Below are 20,181 nucleotides of genomic sequence, written 5' to 3' on the forward strand. Positions count from 1 at the left end.
CTCATCCTCTATCCCTCCATCAATCAACCCCATCAAGGGTTGTTCTGCGACAAGATTTCACTGGGTCAGAGACCAATTCCAGGCCTCTAAAATTAGGAAACATATTCATCAATAATTTGGATTTAGAACCCAGCCCAAGAGAACTCCACAACATAAGCTCATTAAAGTCTGCCACTTCAGGAATCTGTGCTCCAGATATACCATACCCTAAAAAATTAATCATAAAACAGGCTCAGTGTCCTTACAAGAGAATCTATAGCATAAAGAAAATATTGCAAGGCACTATAGACTTACACTTTGGAAGAAGCTGTCTAATACTTAAAGGTATTTATGTTCATCTTAGAAATATATATTCTGACTTTGTTGGATAAAAATAGTTCTTGTTTCAGTTACAGAATTTTATTAAAAAGGACTTTTATAAAAAAGGAAAAAAACCCTCGAATAGCTAAAGCAATCCTTGGGAAAGGGAATTTGGGAGGCATTACAATTTTAAACTGTATACAAAGCAATAGTTACCAAAACAGCATGGTATTGGAATAAAGACAGACCCTCAGATCAGTGGAATAGGCTTGAATACTCAGAGAATGTTCCCCAGACATACAGTCACCTAGTTTTTGATAAAGGAGCAATAAATTTTAAATAGAGCATGGAAAGCCTCTTCAACAAGAGGTGTAGTCACAACTGGTTAGCCACTTGCAAAAGAGTGAACTCAGACCCCCATCTAACACCATGTACCAAGGTAAAATTCAAATGGATAAAAGACCTTGATATCAGACCTGAAACCATAAAATATATAGAACACAAATAGGTAAAACACTCCATGACATTTAGAATAAAGGAATCTTCAAGGAGGAAACTGCATTTTCTAAACAAGTGGAAGGAGAAACAAATGGGAATATATTAAGCTGAAAAACTTCTGCACCTCAAAGGAAATAGTGCCCAGGATACAAGAGCCACCCACTGAGTGGGAGAAACCATTCACCCAATATTCATCATACAAGGGGTTAATATCCAAAATATACAAGGCACTTACAAAACTTTACAAGAAAAAAATCTAATTCCATCAAAACATGGGGAGATGAAATTAACAGATACTTTGTGAAAGAAGAAATACAAATGGCCAAAAGGCACATGAAGAAATGCTCCACATCAATAATCATCAGGGAGATGCAAATCAAAACAACTATGAGGTACCATCTCACACCACTGAGATTGGTGCAGATCACAAAGAATGAGAACAAGCAGTGCTGGCAGGGATGTGGAAAGAAAGGACTCTTATCCACTGCTGGTGGGAATGCCGTCTAGTCCAACATTTATGAAAAGTGATATAGAGATCCCTCCAAAAACTGGAAATTGAGCTCCCATACAATCCAGCTATACCACTCCTAGGGATATACCCTAGGAACACAAAAATACAATGCAAAAATTTCTTCCTCAAACCTCTATTTATTGCAATGCTATTTACAATAGCCAGACTCTGGAAACAACCAAGATGCCCTCAACAGATGAATGGCTAAAGAAACTGTGGTGCATATACACAATGGAATATTATGAAGCTGTCAGGAGAGATAAAGTCATGAAATTTTTTTATATATAGATGTACATGGAATCTATTAGGCTGAGTGGAATAGTTCAGAGGGAGTGTGATAGATGCAGAATAGTCTCACTCATGGGTTTTAAGAAAAATAAAAGTCATTTTTACAATAATTTCCAGAGATAAAAGAGAGGAGGGCTGGAAGATCCACATAATTACATGAAGCTCACCACAAAGAGTGATGAGTGCAGTTAGAGAAATAAGTACATTGACAACTATCATAACAATGTGAATGAATGAGGAAAGTAGAAAGCCTGTCTAGAATACAGGGCAGGGGGTGGAATTTGGAGGAGGGAGATTTGGGACATTGGTGATGGGAATGTTGCACTGGTGAAGGGGGGAGTTCTTTACATGACTGAAACCCAACTATAATCATATTTGTAATCAAGGTGTTTAAATAAAGATAGTAATTTAAAAATAGAAAGGGGAGACTTTCTACTACAATTCCAAGATTCAATATAGTTTTAAATATTGTATATTCTCCCAACATTTGGTACATTAGGTCCTTAAAATAAAGTTTTTTATTGGCCCTCTTTATCTTCTGTAATCTGAATAGTTATTTTATATTAAATTAATTATTTCCAAGAGATAGATTTAAAATATTTTATGTTATTTCCATTTTCTGTGATAAACTCAAATTTTATCTACTATAAGAAAAGTTGTTCAATCTAAATACATCTATATATTCTGTACTTTATTGGAAAATGTTTTATTTATAATTTTATAACAATACTCACCTCACTATTTCTTATAGACTCTTAATGGTATTAATTTAGATAAATTGTTACAAATTGTTTGGAGATTTTTTTTCTTTATAAATTTCTCTACTTTCAGTCTCTTTGTTATTATTTTGTTCAGATTTTATAGGTGGTAGTAACAAAAATATTAAAACAAATATTTTAATATTATTTTCTCGTAAGTTACTTTATCATTATATAATTACTAATATATTTCATTATTTTAAAATATTTCTTTACAGAAGCAGAATTCTCAGACATGATGCATAAGACTGCATGTTTTCCCTCAGACTCATCACAAACTACTCAAGAGGATGATAGCAGAAAACAAATTGCAATCTCAACAGATTTGAAACAATAAGCTTAAACCACACACTAAGGCAGAAAATATGGAAAGTGGAAATGACCAGTTCCAGAAGTTTGGTTCTGTAGATAAGGTATCTGGCCTTCTTTTACTGGACTTCATAATTTAGGAAACATTTGTTACATGGACTCAATATTACAGGGACTGTATAATAGTCCAGGTTTGACTTATTTTATTTATTTTGGGCCACACTCGGTGATGCTCAGGGATTACTCCTGGCTATGCACTCAGAAATCGCTCTGGGCTTGGGGCATCATATGGGACAACAGGGGATCGAACCAAGGTCCATCCCAGATTGGCAGCATGCAATGCCCTACAGCTGTGTGTGAGGGCTCTAGCCCCTGAATTATTATTTTTACCAGACCATTACAAGGAGAACATTAGCAGGTCAAATTAATTGGGACATACAAGCAAAATGGCAGAAGAGTTTGCTAAATATAAAAACCTGTGGGCAGGACAACACAGGTATGTTAACCCAAAGGACTTTAAGATGACTATTGGAAAGATAAATGTCCAGTTTGATAATCACAATTAACAAGATTCATTTGAACTACTTTTATTCCTGATGGATGGATTTTATCAGGACTTGAACAAAGCTGATAGGCAGAAGACATATAGAGAAAATTAGTAATCATTTTGTTGACTCAGAAGTAGCATAATAAACTTGGCAGAGACAAAAGCAATTTAAGGAGTCTGTTATTGCTACACTTTTCCAAGACCATTTCAAATCCACAGTTCAAAGTCTCATCTGCCACCAAGAATCTTGGACATCTGAGATCTTTACTCATTTATCCTTGACTTTGACACCTACAGATTAATGCGTGTTGCAAGATTGCCTTACATTATTTTTCAAAAAAAGAATTGAGAGACAATAATAGGTTTTAGTGCAGCCACTTTAACACACAGAACAATTTTTTAAAAGGGGAAAAAATGGAAATCACCACCTGTGCTCATAATGCATCTGAAATGCTTTTTCTGTGACAGCAAGTGGATGAAAAAAGTACAGGTCTATGTGGACTTTCCTTTAGTAAACCTTAAGTTGTCAGAGAACAATCTGGATTTTAAGGACAACCCTAAAGAATACAACTTATTCTCTATTTCGAAACGTTATGATGATGGAAAAGGGTCATTGCACAGCTTACTGTAAAAATGCAGCAAGAGATATTTGTTTAAATTTGATTATCGAAAAGTTTTAGAAATCGCTGAAGTGTCTGTTTTATTTTAAGCAACTTATATCCTTTTTTACACTTCAAAAAGACCTGCAACAATGAATACAGCTGTTAGATTAATCAAGTGTCCAACTAAATGCTCTTTCTAGTTGTCTATTATGATGTTCTAATGTTTACCAACAGAAACAGCTGCAGAATGCATTTGGAAGTCAAGAAGTATCCACAGCAGTGCTCACAATAAGATTGTGTTAGTGTCTTATTTTCAATTCTGTTATGTTTATAATAATGTTTTAATGTTTCTGTTCACAGTGAGACTTTGATATATAGTTTGGAATTTTAGTTTTGCATTAGTAATATATTCCGTTGGACTCCTAATACAGTGCTTCTTATGATGTCTTAACAAATATTTTAAATTATTTATTTTCTATTTAATTAAGCCTTCTTGTATAATCTAATTTTGTCTACACAGATATACCTGGATAAGATACCTGCATGTGCTCATTGCTACAGTGCTCAGTCACTGAGTATGGTTTTGCAATTTATTTTTAATTCAAGCTAGTTTTCTACTATATTTAATGCCTTTGCTCTCAGTTTGTCTTCAGGAAAGGAATATGGATTCTTGAGACTGTAATATGATACTTATTGGTGTAGACTCTTTTTACAGTGCTCATTACCATATTATTTAGTAATATTTATATTTATTTTATTTATTTATATTTATAATTTATATTTAGTAATAGTTTGATATTATTTCCCCATAGGTACCAACAGATTTGAAAATTATGGTTGTTTTAAGAATGTTCTACACAAATTTAAACCATGGAGCCCTTTTAAGCATAAGATCACCTTCACAACAAGATTTCTCCTAGGAACTAGAAAACTTTTCCACCTGACATGCCAACTTTATATTTTGAAACGCTTTGACTGATTCCACCTGGTTCAGGTTTTCAACTGTAACCTATGAATCGATCTCCATTGTCTGTCTACGTGTGTGATGGCCATCTCTATGTCTGTATAATATCTGTCTGCATTGTACATAATGTATGCCTATGTTGTACATAGTCCTTCTTTCTGTTGAATATAGCAATTTCTTATCAATTTTTACCCTATTTTTTATTTCTCCCTAGTTAACCATTTTTTACTTTCAGTTCTTAACTTCTCAGATATCAGAACCTCACTCTCCCCCCCCCCCACCCCAGCCTGACTCCTGCCTTGGCCTTAAGAGGAAGATGCCACCACCACTGTTGCTAATTTGTTCTCTGCAGCCCACTTTTCTCCCACCTCCCTTCTCCATGGACTGTTGCTTGCAACTGGTTTTGGCTTTTGAAAGACCCTCGGCTCTAAGATATTTCCTGATCCATGACTTGCTACTCGCCTTTTTATTTTCAGACTCCTCAAGACCTCATTGCAGGCCGTAGCAGAGATTCGGAAATTATTTTCCCCTAAGACTATTTCAAAAGACTAAAGAAGATATATGTAACTCATTTTTATATTTTATTAGGTGTATTTTCTCATATGTAAAATTCTTTATCGTATATTTCATTATGTAGATGTAGTTCCCCCTCCTCTTTGATTTGTTAGTAGGAATTTATAGTTTGTGTTTTGTGTTTATGATAGAAATAGATTATAGGGATTCTTTGGTTTGATATAATTTCCTCCATAGGTACCAACAGTATCATGTGACACTGTTCTTTTGCATAGATGCAAAATATATGGGACTGGAGAGATAGTGCAGTGATAGAGTTTTTGCCTTTTACATCGTTGATCCAGGACAGGCCTTGGTTTGATCCCAGCGTCCCATATGGTATGCCCAAGCCAGCAGCGATTTATGAATACATAGTCAGGAGTAACTCACTGGGTGTGGTCCAAAAACAAAAAAAAATATGTCACTCCTTTTATCTTTTAGATAGAGGCATCCACCTTTTTCTTAGAACCTTGGTGCATAACTTACTTTGTTTTACCTCATATTTCTGCATTTTTCTATAAAATTAAAAAGTGGAAGATGTTGGTTTCCATCCAATTCACTCACTGGTTGGAAGCACCTTTAGATTGAAGCTCCTTTTGGATTTGTGCCTTAGATTGCCTCTTCTCCTTCCCTGGGTGTGGTCTTTGGGTTCCCAATAAAGTCCCCAGGTCTCAGGGTAAAAACAATTTATGGTTTCAGTTTTCCACGACTTTATGAACTTTATGCTTTCTGGTCTTAATCTTAGGAGCAGAAGGTTTACACTGGAAGTTCTTGAACGTGTTTTATCTCCTTAACCATGTGCTTATTGTTTCTTGTGTTGGCATTTGCTTCCAGACCTGCATCCTTCTAATCCCTTGGGATTGGGATATAGGCTTCCATTAGTTTCTAATATCATGATACATTCTGAGTAATGTGGTTTGTCACATCATGGTCTGTCACTTATTGCCAACAAAATAAAGAGGCCATTAGGGTCTGGAGAGATAGCATGGAGGTACTGTTTTTACCTTACATGCAGAAGGACTGTGGTTCAAATTCTGGCATCTTATATGGTCTCCTGAGCCTGCCAGGAGCGATTTCTGAGTGTAGAATTAGGAGTAACCCCTGAGCGCTGCTGGGTGTGACCCAAAAACAAACAAACAAACAAAAAACAACAAAAAAGAGGCCATTCAACGATAAGTCATTTCTTCTCGCTCAGCACGAAGTCAATTAAATAGAGCAGTTCAACTTTTTTAACCAAGTTCATTCCATATGAGTTAGCACTATCAAGAAAAGAACTCTGTATCATTAAATCAGGCTAGGTCGCAAATAGATCAATCTGCAAAAAGCTGAGCCTCCCACTCTCGAGTTACCTACCCTTCAGAGAGATATGCATGGACAGGTTAAAACTGGATTCACTAGAAGAACTCCAAGCCCATTTCTATTCATTTCACTGCACCAGCAATCATGTGCCACTGTAAGTAAAAGACAAGTACTTGAACTTTGGTGCAAGTTTTCAGGGGAATGTTGAAAATTATAGCTTCTGAACAGCCTCATTGGAAGCTATGTTCAAGAACAACTTGTTACTCTTTAAGGCGGATAGTAGAACCCTGTGTTCCAACATTATCAGGTAATTGAGATGAAGCCTTGTTCTGCAAGTTGCTTGTCTTATAACATGTCTTTGGAAGTATTTGTAGTGAGATACACTTTGAAGGGTTATATTTTAACAAATCCTAAATTATAATTATGCAATTATGCAATTTAAAAGCATAAGATGAAATAGAGGTAAAATTTCAATTATATTTGTGATGTAGGAGAATGATATAACTATAAATCCAAAGTACAGACATAACAACATTGAAAACAAGAGATCTAAACTACAGCCTTTACACTTTAAAATGTTCATGTCAAGGTGGTAGCCGGGGGTTGGGGGTGAAAGTTAGAGTATGACTGTATGAAACACCGCTGATGGGAGTTGAAATTGCTAGTGAGATTAATGTTAAAATATATGCTAACATTCAACTATCAAGAAATTTAAAAATAATAGTTATTTAAATAAAATATTTTAAAAACATTTCTAAATGGAATTTCACAAGATTTTATAACCACCGACCCTTTTACTCAATGATCTTAGGGGCTAATAAAGGAAAATAAGTCCATAACACAATCCACTACTACTTTCCTCAGCAATTAAGGTCAGCTTCAACTTCACTTATAAAGTACAAAATGTTAAGGAAATTTTCCTTCTTTGAGGTATTTTCCAAGACATACCAGATATATCATCCTGGCATTCCACATTCCCACATGGATTATCTCTCTTTTCCTGCCTTATCGAAATTAATTCTCAAAAAGTGATTTGGTTAATTTCTATTAGGAATATGTTAATATTACTAAGCTTGCACTAAAACACATAATGTGTTGGATCATACATATCAGAGACCTATGAATAAATGGCCTCTTCTGGGGTTTCAATATAAAGATTATATTGGGAATTTATTCAAAATGTGTCTGTCTCCAGGATGCAAATTTAGGAATTACTTCTCTAAAAATCTTGATGAACGTTAAATAGAATTGCCAGAGAGGAGGAAAGTAAGAGAAAGAATGATAAACAAGTGGAAGATGAAGAAAGTGGTGATGCCATTATTGTTTTTATATAATTCATCTTGAAACAGTTCTGAGCACAACTTGTTCTAACACAGAAACTGCCAAAGGGTATCTGAGCTCAGCTCTAACAAGTCGCCTCTGTGAGTTCTGCCTGGTGGCCCGAGGGGAACAAGCACAGAGTTCACACTTGATTCCCCCAGACCCTGCTGAGAAAAGCAGCAGAACATTTCACTCAAGGAAAAGCCACAGGTGTTTGCAGCACACTCTGTTGTCACTGGTTGGCATTATCAGAGAGAACAGCTCTCAAGCACTTGACATTTGCAGATAGGCCAGCGCCAGGTCCTCTCAGGGACTCAGAAGCCTGCGCTTCATTGTTTCTTTCCTGAGACTCCTACTGAGGATTTCTTCCCTCTGTGTGCCTGTTGCTGGCCTTCTAGCTCCGCTGCTGGACCCTTCGTCAGAGAGCGCTAGCGCAGAGCCCTCGGCCCGCCCTGTGCACCCGCCCCCACATGACCACGCCCCCTCAGTGCCTAGTGCGCAAGCAGTGGGGCCACGTTCATTTCTCCTATGCCTAGGATCTGAAGGCAGAAGAGGAAGCATAGCTTTGGGAGATCGAGGGCTGCCAAGTCCCCAGGGTCCGGCAGGAGAAAGGACCGGGCGAGGGGGGCCAGCCTCGGAAGCAGAGGGGAGCAGGGCTGTTGCCAGAGGCAGCGCGGAGCGCGCCCGCCTTTGGTACTACCTCACCAGCAAATTCATGGTCACACGTTGTGGCCGCTCCTGCTGGGCTCCGGGGAACCAAGTCAAGAGCCTGGTCCGCGAAAAACGCCCATCGGCCCCAGGCAGCGGGGCCCCGAGGGTGGGCGCCGCCGCGCGTGTGTATCACGCTGGGACCGGCTGGGGCTCGGGCTCGCAGAGGGCCCTGCGCTGCCTCGACCCTGCCGCTCCGACGCCGGCCTCCTGACGGCCAAACTCAGGGAGCGGAATGGTCCTGGGCCGGATGGGAGGTTGAAGCGCCCTGAACCTGGCGATGGATTCCCGCTCCTCGGGGCGCGGGTGTCACAGCCCACGGGTGGCTGTTGGCGGCTGAGGGGCTCAGCGCGTGGTTGACGGCTGCATTCATGGATGTGTTTTCCTTTCAGGGCTCCCTCCTCAAGTGCCCGCGAAGCGCATGCTAGATATCCTAGTACTTCTTCTCGAGTGGAGGCCTGGGAGGTAGGTACTGTGATTGTTTCATGTTAGAGCAGAAAGCGAGAAGAGAAGAACCGGCAAAAAGCCTCCCAGAGGCATAGATCTAGCAAATGGGGATGGTGTGGAGGGGGTCCCTTGTCCTTTCTCTCTCCTCCCCGCCTTCCACCTGCTCTTCCCTAAAGTGGCTGTCCCATTTATTCTTTTCCGTGTTTCCTTGTGGATGATGCCACTCTTTTCTTCTGTCCCTGATCTCTCCAACACGTGCAACAGGATGACTGAGCACACACGAAGCACTCGCCTGTTCCCGTTGTCTGAGAAGGAGTACAGCGGGCAGGCAGTTTGGTCCAAGAGCCTGGATTTTCTTGCAGGAAGATAGTATTGAGCTCAGGCCGTGCTTGGCAAAATCTGAACTCTCGGGAAGGGGTGACACCAGGCCAGAACAAGGCTCAGGGCCTCCTGTTTACAGCAGAACACTCCGTTTTCTCTCAATTTCACTCCACCACAGGGTTGCCAGTGTCGTTTGCTGTGCGGTCATTGTGTTGTCAGGTTCAGGTCACTGTGTAGCTGATATCACTGCCACCAACTTCGAGTTCCAGTTCATCAACCTCTGTGCTTCTGTCCTGAGCCTGCAGAAGACCTGATCTGAGGCCTCGGAAGGTGAGTTCCAGGCAGAAGCAGAGCTGGGACTGCAGTGATGGTCTCCATGCCTTGTGTTTGCCTTGGGCTCCTTTGTTTCCGTGCCCTTGGCAACCAGAGAGCTAGATGAGGGAGTGAAAGCAGCTTCAGCTCTTATTCCAGACCCGGATGTCAGGCAGAGGGAGGAAGCGCCTAGGAAACAGGGCCTGGAAGAGCTGGGCCTGAGGTGGCATCTGCCTCCTAGTCCAGCAGCGAGAGCAAAGCCTGCATGTTGGCAGAGCCACAAGCAAGGGCTTGTAGGGTGGAATGTTAGACACCCCTATTGGAAGAGAGATGAATGCTTAGAGGTGGCTGAAGGACATTGGTAGGAGGAAGGGGCTCTGTGCTAGTGCAAAGATCCTCATGGGTCACACCTGTGTTTTACCCTTTATTGCTTGCGAAGTGAATTTTGGCAACATCCGGTGGTGCTGAGGGCTCATTCTTGTCTTCATACTCAGGAATCACTTCTGGCAGGGAACCGCATTTGGGGATATCAGCCACATTGGGTTATATCTAGGGAAAACACCCATACTATCTCTCCAAACACCTTTCCCTAACTCTCACCCCCTTTGCTTTGCCATGGGCAGATAGATTCTGGATCTATGTCAGTCACTAAGAATATCCCAACTGATACATCTACACAATGGAATACTATGAAGCCATTAGAGTAAATGGAGTCATGGAATATTTTTACACATGGATGGACATGGAGATTATTATGCTGAGTGAAATGAGTCAGGGGGAAGGAGATAAACATAGAATAATCTCACATACCTGATATATAAGGAAAATAAAAGACAGCATGAGAATTATATCCAGAGACAATAGAGATAAGGATTAGGAGGACCTGCCATGGTAGGAAGCTTGCTACAAAGAGTAGAACAGTTTCTATTATAAAAGGGACATGCCTGGCAACCTTTCAATAACAGTAGTGCAAACCACAAAGTCAAAAAAGAAATAGAGAGACGCAAAATCCCTGCCCCAGAAGCTGGAGTGGTAGGGAGGTGGGAAGGAAGAGCGCATCAGCTAGAGTGAGAGAGTAACTGCTGACACTGGTGGCAAAAAAAAAAATATGTGCCCCGGTGAAAGTTGTTGTATATGGTATGGCTGTAACTCAATCGTGGACAAATTTATCTGTGAAAAAAATGTCATATGAACAACTTTGTTACCATGATGTTTAAAAAATAAAGAATATCTCACCCACTTTTAGCAGAAATAGAGCTTCCTCTACCCTAACTGACTAAAGGGAAAGTCCTTTCTATATTTTGATTTTTAGCATGCAGAATTTCATCATGTTCTTGGCGCACTGTTATTGATTTATTCTTCTTTATTTTGGTACACATAGAAAGGGTGCCTGAGAACCTGACTTGTTAAGCTACACAGAGCTAAACCACATTGCATGGGGACTGTTGCAGGAGCAGTAATCAGTGTTACTTGCAGAAATTCATATGGCAGTCCAATGGGCAAGGATGCAGAAATGGTGGGCAGTGAAGGGTGGAGACCAGGAGCAGGGCAGGCTCCCTGGTTTCAGGGAAAGTGAATAGGGTCTGGACTTTTCATTTCCCTCTTCCTGCAAATGAAGAAAAATGTTCCTACCCTGGAAATTTTGCTCAGGCTCTGTCATCTCTATGCTCAATGGGAGAATAGTTTTTACTCATTTTAATATTTATTTACTAGATGTGGATGATGTGCTTTTTCAGATGAGAAAATACAAGGAAAATTGAAATTTGTTATCAAGACAACCAGTATTTGTGTTTTATAAATATTCTTCTTGACACCCTCAGTATCTATATGTATGTATTTATAGATAAATATATAGATAATTACACACAGGAACTATGCTTCTATTTTTTGATAACCTACTTATTCACCATATAACAAATGGAAAAAAGGTTCATAGCATTGTGTTGGGATCTCCCAAACAGTGTTCAGGTCACTCACATTTATACTGAACTTGAACTGTTGATTCAGTACTGGGAGAAATGAGGGTTATGCTTAGTGGTTCTCTGGTTTGGGTCATGTGGTGCTGGAATTGAACTTAGGGCACAGAGATTGACTGCATGAACTGTAGTCCATCCAAATAAATCCCTGGCCTTCTATAGAATTTTAGAATTCCATGTGGTATTCCCATTTTATGTCTACCTTATCTTTTAACTGAGTCCTTTTAAATAAACATTTTATTCGTTCCACTTTTATGAATGCTTAAGATCATATGTGAACTATATTTAACTTTTGTTAGTTCATGATTACTTTTTATTACAAATTTTATGTAATATAATTTTTGTGCGTTTTTTTGGTTACACTTGGAAATGCTCATATTTATTCATGGCTCAGCACTCAGAGATCACTCATGGCTGGACTTGAGAGACTATATAGGGGTTGTTATGTTCAAACAAAGGTCAGCCATGTGCAAGGCAAGCACCTTATTAACTATATTATCTCTTCTCCCAGGAATGGTATTTTTTAACATAAAGGAATTCACAGGTGTCATTGATAGCCCCTTTATAGCTCTCTCTAAAACAGTCATATGTCTGTCCAAAAGAAAATATTTTATGTGCAGAATCCTTATGATTTCAGCAGTATCCCATATGAAGAAGCTGAAATGACTGGACCATGTTTTCACATTTTTCTCCACAGGATTCAAAGATGACTCAATGGCATTGTTGGCATTGTATACTTATCTAAACTCTTCTAATGCTTCCTTGTAGATCTCCAGATTTTGTCCATGATATAATAGGACAGCCATGGTTTCAGATGAGTTCTTTATTTACCCCAAAATTTGATTTCAGTGAAATTTATTTAGTTTCCGGGAATCTCTATTGCTATCTTGAGTTAATCTGCTATTCTTCTATATTATGTTTTCTATTCAGCCTATAATCCACCTCACGTTACTCCCATCTTTTCTCTACACTCTTACACAACACCTATTTAGAGACACACATACATATACACATACTTCAGAAAGGTAATTGATGTTTTTCTCATCTACTTCCTCCGGAAAATGCACTTCTTCTTTTCTGCCTTCCTGCTCAGTGAAGATTATCTGAAAATTATCTGAAAATCTGTCTTTTTCTTTATTTATATGACATTCTCATTTTTTGCTGTTCTTTTTATTTCAAATGAAAATAGATTTATGCTGAGTAGTGTAACATGGTGAAAATAGTAACAAAACTAATCTTTATTTTTCTCTTTCAGTAAGATTTTTTTCCTTAGAGATACTGTTAAGAGTTTAGTGATATTGCAACTGATGTAGGTTTATAAATTCAATTTAATAGTTACAAATAGTACATTACAATTTTGTGTCATTTTGCACAAATGCTATCATATTCCCATATCCATTTTGTTTTGCCTGTCTGACTGTTTTCTAGGTGGTGTTCCTAGTCAATGCATGAGGATATTTTCTGCTCCTATTTCAAGGTATGTATAGTTTTTTTCTCCATTGTTGGTATTTGTATTTTTTAATTTTCCCTTTTTATTACAAATGATGTCTTGTGAATAATTTTGTATATATCTATTAATATACTATCATTATACTTGTATGTTGGATTTTTTTTGTCCATAGCTGTAGAGCTCAGTACTAACTCCTACCTTTGTGCTCAGGAATCAGTCCTGGTGGTATGCAGGGGATCCTATGTGGTGCCAGGTGTCAGAGCTGTGTGGACCACATGCTGAATGTATGGCAAAAACCTTATCCATTAAACTGCCTTCTGGCCAATGAAGCTTGATTTTTTAAGTCAGATATTCATATTTTAAATTTTGCGTCCAAGATTTAGGCTAATTATACCATTGCAAAATTTTATTATCAGTTAAATACTATGTTCATATTTACAGTAAATTGAAATATACTACTCAATCCAATTTATTTTATATTCCTTCAATATCTAACATTTTGATGAAAAACTATGAACCACTTATTTTAGTTTAATAATATAAATGAGGGGTTAAGTTGTTAGTTCAGATGCTTAAGCACATTCCTTGCATCTGGTAACCGCAGTTGAACCCCCAGAACCACTCTAAATGTGCTGATGAACAAGGAGCCATGAATCATGCTGGACATCACTTTGGAGTGTGGAATAAATATTCCCTGTCCACCCAGGCAAATGAAAATGCCCAAATCCAAACATATACTGAATTGACTATGAATGACTTTTATTGAACATTTAAAAATAATTTTAATTTAATTTGCACTGTATTAGGGCATTATGAATGTTTCGGGAGTGCATCTTTGAAAATCAACATTTGCATGTTATGATCACCGATAAAGTCCAATAACAGACTCATTAGCTTACTGCTCATCACTTTCACTGCCTCTGTTACCACCGTCACTGCTATCTCAGAGTCAGAGTCTTCTTGCTGCTGCAGTTTCCCTTTCTAGGGCCATGATGTCTAAGTTTGTGTCTTGCAAAGAACCTGAACAGATGCGGAAAATCTTTATTGGTGGGTTGAGCTTTGAAACAACTGATGAAAGTCTGAGAAGCTATTTTGAACAATGGGGAACACTCACAGACTGTATTGTAATGAGATATCCAAAATCCAAGCGCTCCAGAGGTTTTGGGTTTGTCACATATGCCACTGTGGAGGCAGTGGATGCAGTCATGAATGCAAGGCCACACAAGGTAGATGGAAGATTTGTGGAACCAAAGAGAGCTATTTCAAAAGAAGATTCTCAAATACCTGGTGCCCACCTAACTGTGAGAAAGATTTTTGTTGGGGGCATCAAAGAAGACACTGAAGAGCAACATCTAAGAAAATATTTTGAGCAATTTGGGAATATTGAAATGGTTGACATCATAACTGACCAAGAGAGTGGGAAGAGTAGAGGTTTTGCTTTTGTGACTTTTGATGACCATGATTCTGTAGACAAGATTGTTATTCAAAAAAATCATATTGTGAATGGCCATAACTGTGAGATAAGAAAAGCCTTATCTAAGCAAGAGATGGTTAGGGTTTCATCCAGCCAAAGGGGTTCAGGTGGTTCTGGAAGCTTTAGTGGCAGCCATGGTGGTAATTTTAGTGGAAATCCCAACTTTATTTATGGAGGAAGCTTCTGTGGACAAGGTGGATATGGTGGCAGTGAAAATGCTGGTGTATATAGTGGCAGTAGGTTTGATTATCATGGATCTGGTGATTATGGAACCAATTTTCTAAGTGGTACTTACAATATTCCATATTCACATTTTGGACCCATGAAGAGAGGAAAATTTGGTGGCCCAAACTCAGGTCCCTATGGTTGTTACGGCCAACACTTTTTGAGGACAAGTAACAAAGGTCGCTATCGAGGTTCCAGAAGTGGCAGGAAGTTTTATTTGCCAAGAAATCTTAACAGGAGAGGAAAGCCAGAGAAGTGAATGGGAAGTTACAGGTTACAACAATAACAGTTGTGGCAAGATTAAGCTACTATAAAGAAGGCATGTTTTAAGCATTACTGATGTGAATTGACAAAATCCTCTAGAATTGTATTTTTATTAATTATATAACAGGTAATTTTTGCTTCTATTATGTGGAAAGTATAAAGCATTCTACCAAAGTATCTCAGTGTATTTCAAAGCCAAATTGTCTTTGACACCCATGCTATAGATTGCTAAATGTAGTAATATGATCATAATATTGACTAAATGTGTCTGTTTTAAAATATGCTGTGTAAATTTAGTTTATCTAAAGTATTGGTAAACAACAATAGGGTAACATCAGAATTTTTTAGTGTGATGATAGTTTATATTTGTTATTTACCCATGTCCTCCTTTAGCAGAGAGTCATTGTCTTCAGAAATCTTGGTATAAATGAGCTAAATTTTACTCTTTCGTGATCTGGAGTTCACTATTTAAAATCAGAGTATATGGAGCTTATTTGTTTATTGTTGGCACACCTATGTAATGTATCTAAATTGAACAATGTTACCAGATAAATAATAATTATTAGTGAATATTTTATATGGTTGTTTCTTTTTTGTAATAAATAAATTATTTACTGTATGTTTAAAAAATAAAGTTTAATTCAGTCCTTTATCATATGATTGATATCTTTTTCTCTAGTTTACCCATACCCTTCATTATTCTATGCTGGTACCTGTAACTTATTATATCAAAGCGTTTTCCTTTAATTTTGTTTTGTTAGTTCTTTTGTTTGCCTTCTTTGTATATGACATATGGGTGAAAGTTATGTCTTTTTTCTCTATCTAGTTTATTGCACTATTCATTTCAACACATATGGTTACACGCTGGGTGGTTTCATCTTTCATGGTCTAGTTGTATTACATTTGTTTATATTACATATTCCAAAATAGTAGGCAAACTCATATCTGTTCCAGGTGCTATTATGTTCTAGGTATCTATCTCAGGCCCTTCATGTGCAGGATATGTGATCTTCCACTTGAGTCATACCCCCAAACCATACACCACATCTTTTCCATTCATTAGTTGATAAACACTTAGGTGTCTTCCAGTTCTTGGCTATAATATATAATGACGCATTAAACATGGGGATGCATAGCTCTTGAAATGATAGTTTTTGTATTTAGGGGTTAATATCCAGTGAGATTCCTGGTGGAATGGTTATCTTGTTTCTGTTTTTGCATCATATCCTGCAGTTCTCATGACTTACTTCTGGCTCTAACAGGTATATCTCCTGTCAGAGCTCAAGGACCTCATGAGGTGCCAAACTCAGGTTGACCTCAAGTAAGGCAGGTGTACTACCCACTATACTATCTCTCCAAGCTCAAGAATTTTGGGGGGGTCACAACCAGCTGTGCTCAGGGGTTACTCCTAGTTCTGTGCTCAGAAATCGCCTCTGGCTCGGGGGACTATATGGAATGCTGGGGGTTGAACCTGCGCCCATCCTGGGTCAGCTGCATGCAAGGCAAACGCCCTACCACTGTGCTCCAGCCCCCAGAATATCATTTTAGGTTGGTGGTGGTGGAGCAGTTTGGGCTACACTCAGCAGAATTTGCTTCTCACTGGAAGCTCTGGGATTACTCCTGCCCAGGCTCAGGTGGGCCATATTAGTGCTGGGGATCAAACTCACATCAGCTGAACACAGTTTAAGTGCTTAATCTGGTATACTATCACTCTCATGGCCTCCAAATTTTCTTTTACATTGCCTATTAAAAATCTAACAAAACGCCCTCTCCACCAAGACAGCCACCACACCACTATCATGGACACGAGTAGTGTATAGCCCATCAAATTAGCCTGGGTTACCGAAGTGCTAGGCAGGACCAGATCGCAGGGACAGTGCACGCAGGTGTGCGTGGAATTCATGGAAAAACAAGCCGCTCCATTATCCGCAACATGACACTGCTGGAATCAGAGTGAGAGGCCAGACAGCTGCACTGAACTCGGGGCAGGTGCTGGTGGGGTTCCAGATGTTCTGCCTCGATGTTTTGTGCTCCCGTTTATGACCTGTCATGTTAATACATTTTCTATTACCAGGTGGAAAAAAACTAACAAAACTAGAATAGCAGTACACCTACGCATTGTAACCTGACTTTTAAACATGTTGAGAAATTTGACCACATAAACCCCACCACCTTCAAAACTATGTTAATCATTAACATAGATGTAACTAGAGTATATCATCCTGAGTAAAGAAAGGGATAGAGTCACAGTGGAAGATACACAATAGGCAGCAACAAAGGGCCAAAGGCAATACAGTGGTAGAACTGCTAGATGGGAAGAGAGTTGAAAGGGAGGGCCTTTGGGACTCTTGGAAGAAGGAGGTGGATAGAATGGTGAGGGGTGTGACATTGAAATTATGTGCATAAGAAACCATCACAACAGTACTATATATCACAGAAACTAAATCAATGAAGTTTATTTTAAAAACTGTCAATCCCTGTTTTGGTCGTTTAATGATTGTTCTAAAATAATTAGATTGCTTTGTGTACCGCTAAGAAATGTTATAATGTACTACAATCTGGGGACTTGAGGGACAAAGTAATTGTACATGGGTTCTGTTTTATTTTTTTTTTAATGTTCTTTGGCTGAACGTTCAAAATTAAGGTTTCAGCAAGGGGATTTCTTTTGAGAATTCTGTTTATGGGTGATTGTCCTCCCACTGTAACTTTACCTTGTCCTTTCTTTGCATCTTTGTTCACATAATTAAAAATAAAAAATTAAAAAATGATCCATCTTAAAATCCATCAAAAAAGAGAAAAGAAGACAAAAGGAGAGACAACAGCACTTCCATCAATGAATTCTCTTTAGCACTTTATTTCATTTTCTTTCATTTTCCTTTTAAAAGAGCTTATTTATCTGCATAGTGCTTTTCTTTTCCTTTCTTTATGCTTTTAATTTTTCATAACGTTGAAAACATCAAATTAGAATTATCCTGAATGTTTTACTGTGCTCACAAACTTAGTAGTTTATGTTGTTTTTCCTTTCTCAGACCATATTAAATATGTCCATTTTCAATTGGAGAAGCAAATATAAGCTGATTCACGTAGGTGGTATACTGGTTGCAAGCAGTAAATATTTTACACTAGGGGGATTTGATGCTCCATTGCCAAGGAAACAAAAAATAGAAACTTTGTTTGGGAACAGTAAAAATAGTGATGAATTGAAATCACAGAAATAGACATAATTTACCTACATGTTGAAAGAGATATAAAACAAAAAGAAAAAAATGCCTAAGAGGGAGAACATTTTTTTTTAAATATCAGGAACATGAAGACTTATATTTATTTATTTTTTTAATTTTTTTATTTAAACACCTTGATTACATACATGATTGTGTTTGGGTTTCAGTAATAAAAGGAACACCACCCATCACCAGTGCAACATTCCCATCACCCATGTCCCAAATCTCCCTCCTCCCCACCCGACCCCCGCCTGTACTCTAAACAGGCTCTGCATTTCCCTCGTACATTCTCAATATTAGGACAGTTCAAAATGTAGTTATTTCTCTAACTAAACTCATCACTCTTTGTGGTGAGCTTCCTGAGGTGAGCTGGAACTTCCAGCTCTTTTCTCTTTTGTGTCTGAAATTTATTATTGCAAGAATGTCTTTCATTTTTCTTAAAACCCATAGATGAGTGAGACCATTCTGTGTTTTTCTCTCTCTCTCTCTGACTTATTTCACTCAGCATAATAGATTCTGTGTACATCCATGTATAGGAAAATTTCATGACTTCATCTCTCCTGACAGCTGCATAATATTCCATTGGGTATATGTACCACAGTTTCTTTAGCCATTTGTCTGTTGAAGGGCATCTTGGTTGTTTCCATAGTCTTGCTATGGTAAATAGTGCTGCAATGAATATAGGTGTAAGGAAGGGATTTTTGTATTGTATTTTTGTGTTCTTAGAGTATATTCCTAGGAGTGGTATAGCTGGATCATATGGGAGCTCGATTTCCAGTTTTTGGAGGAATCTCCATATTGCATACCATAAAGGTTGAACTAGACGGCATTCCCACCAGCAGTGGATAAGGGTTCCTTTCACTGCACATCCCCGCCAGCACTGTTTGTTCTCATTCTTTGTGATGTGTGCCATTCTCTGTGGTGTGAGGTGGTATCTAATTGTTGTTTTGATTTGCAACTCCCTGATGATTAGTGATGTGGAGCATTTCTTCATGTGTCTTTTGGCCATTTGTATTTCTTCTTTGTCAAAGTGTCTGTTCATTTCTTCTCCCCATTTTATGATGGAATTAGATGTCTTTTTCTTGTAAATTTCTGTCAGTGCCTTGTATATTTTAGAGATTAGCCCCTTATCTGATGGGTATTGGGTGAATAGTTTCTCCCACTCAGTGGTTGGCTCTTGTATCCTGGGCACTATTTCCTTTGAGGTGCAGAAGCTTCTCAACTTAATATATTCCCATCTGTTAATCTCTGCTTTCACTTGCTTGGAGAGTGCAGTTTCCTCCTTGAAGATACCTTTAGTCTCAATGTCCTGGAGAGTTTTGCCTATGTGTTGTTCTATATATCTTATGGTTTGGGGTCTGATATCGAGGTCTTTAATTCATTTGGATTTTACCTTCGTACATGATGTTAGCTGGGGGTCTAAGTTTAATTTTTTGCAAGTGGCTAGCCAGTTGTGCCAACACCATTTGTTGAAGAGGCTTTCCTTGCTCCATTTAGGATTTCCTGGTCCTTTATCAAAAATTAGGTGATTGTATGTATGGGGAACATTTTCTGAGTATTCAAGCCTATTCCCCTGATCTGAGGGTCTGTCCTTATTCCAATACCATGCTATTTTGATAACTATTGCTTTGTAGTAAAGTTTAAATTTGGGTAAAGTAATTCCTCCCATATTCTTTTTCCCAATGATTGCTTTAGCTATTCTAGGGTGTTTATAGTTCCAAACAAATTTCAAAAGTGCTGGATCCACTTCTTTGAAGAATGCCATGGGTATCTTTAGAGGGATAGCGTTGAATCTGTATAATGCCTTGGGGAGTATTGCCATTTTGATGATGTTA

General features: G+C 38.4%; 2 protein-coding genes across 2 annotated transcripts in view; both read left to right on the forward strand.

Moving 5' to 3' along the window:
• Positions 1–9,706: 9,706 nt before the first annotated feature.
• The window catches only part of LOC125999245 (heterogeneous nuclear ribonucleoprotein A1-like), a 168,895-nt gene continuing 158,420 nt past the window's right edge, over positions 9,707–20,181 (forward strand). The window contains exon 1 of the mRNA XM_049767322.1: positions 9,707–9,754. The gene's annotated coding sequence lies outside the window, so the exon portion shown is untranslated. The remainder of the gene's footprint in view (positions 9,755–20,181) is intronic.
• LOC125999241 (heterogeneous nuclear ribonucleoprotein A1-like) lies at positions 14,044–15,137 on the forward strand. The gene has a single exon (XM_049767317.1). It carries the CDS (start codon positions 14,152–14,154, stop codon positions 15,118–15,120), a length of 969 nt encoding a protein of 322 aa, XP_049623274.1. The 5' UTR covers positions 14,044–14,151; the 3' UTR covers positions 15,121–15,137.

Source organism: Suncus etruscus, chromosome X, assembly GCF_024139225.1.
Source record: "Suncus etruscus isolate mSunEtr1 chromosome X, mSunEtr1.pri.cur, whole genome shotgun sequence".
Lineage (NCBI taxonomy): Eukaryota > Metazoa > Chordata > Mammalia > Eulipotyphla > Soricidae > Suncus > Suncus etruscus.

Coding starts and splice junctions, on each gene's coding strand:
- LOC125999241 (XM_049767317.1), top strand. CDS start 14,152: ATGATGTCTAAGTTTGTGTCTTGCAAAGAACCTGAACAGATGCGGAAA.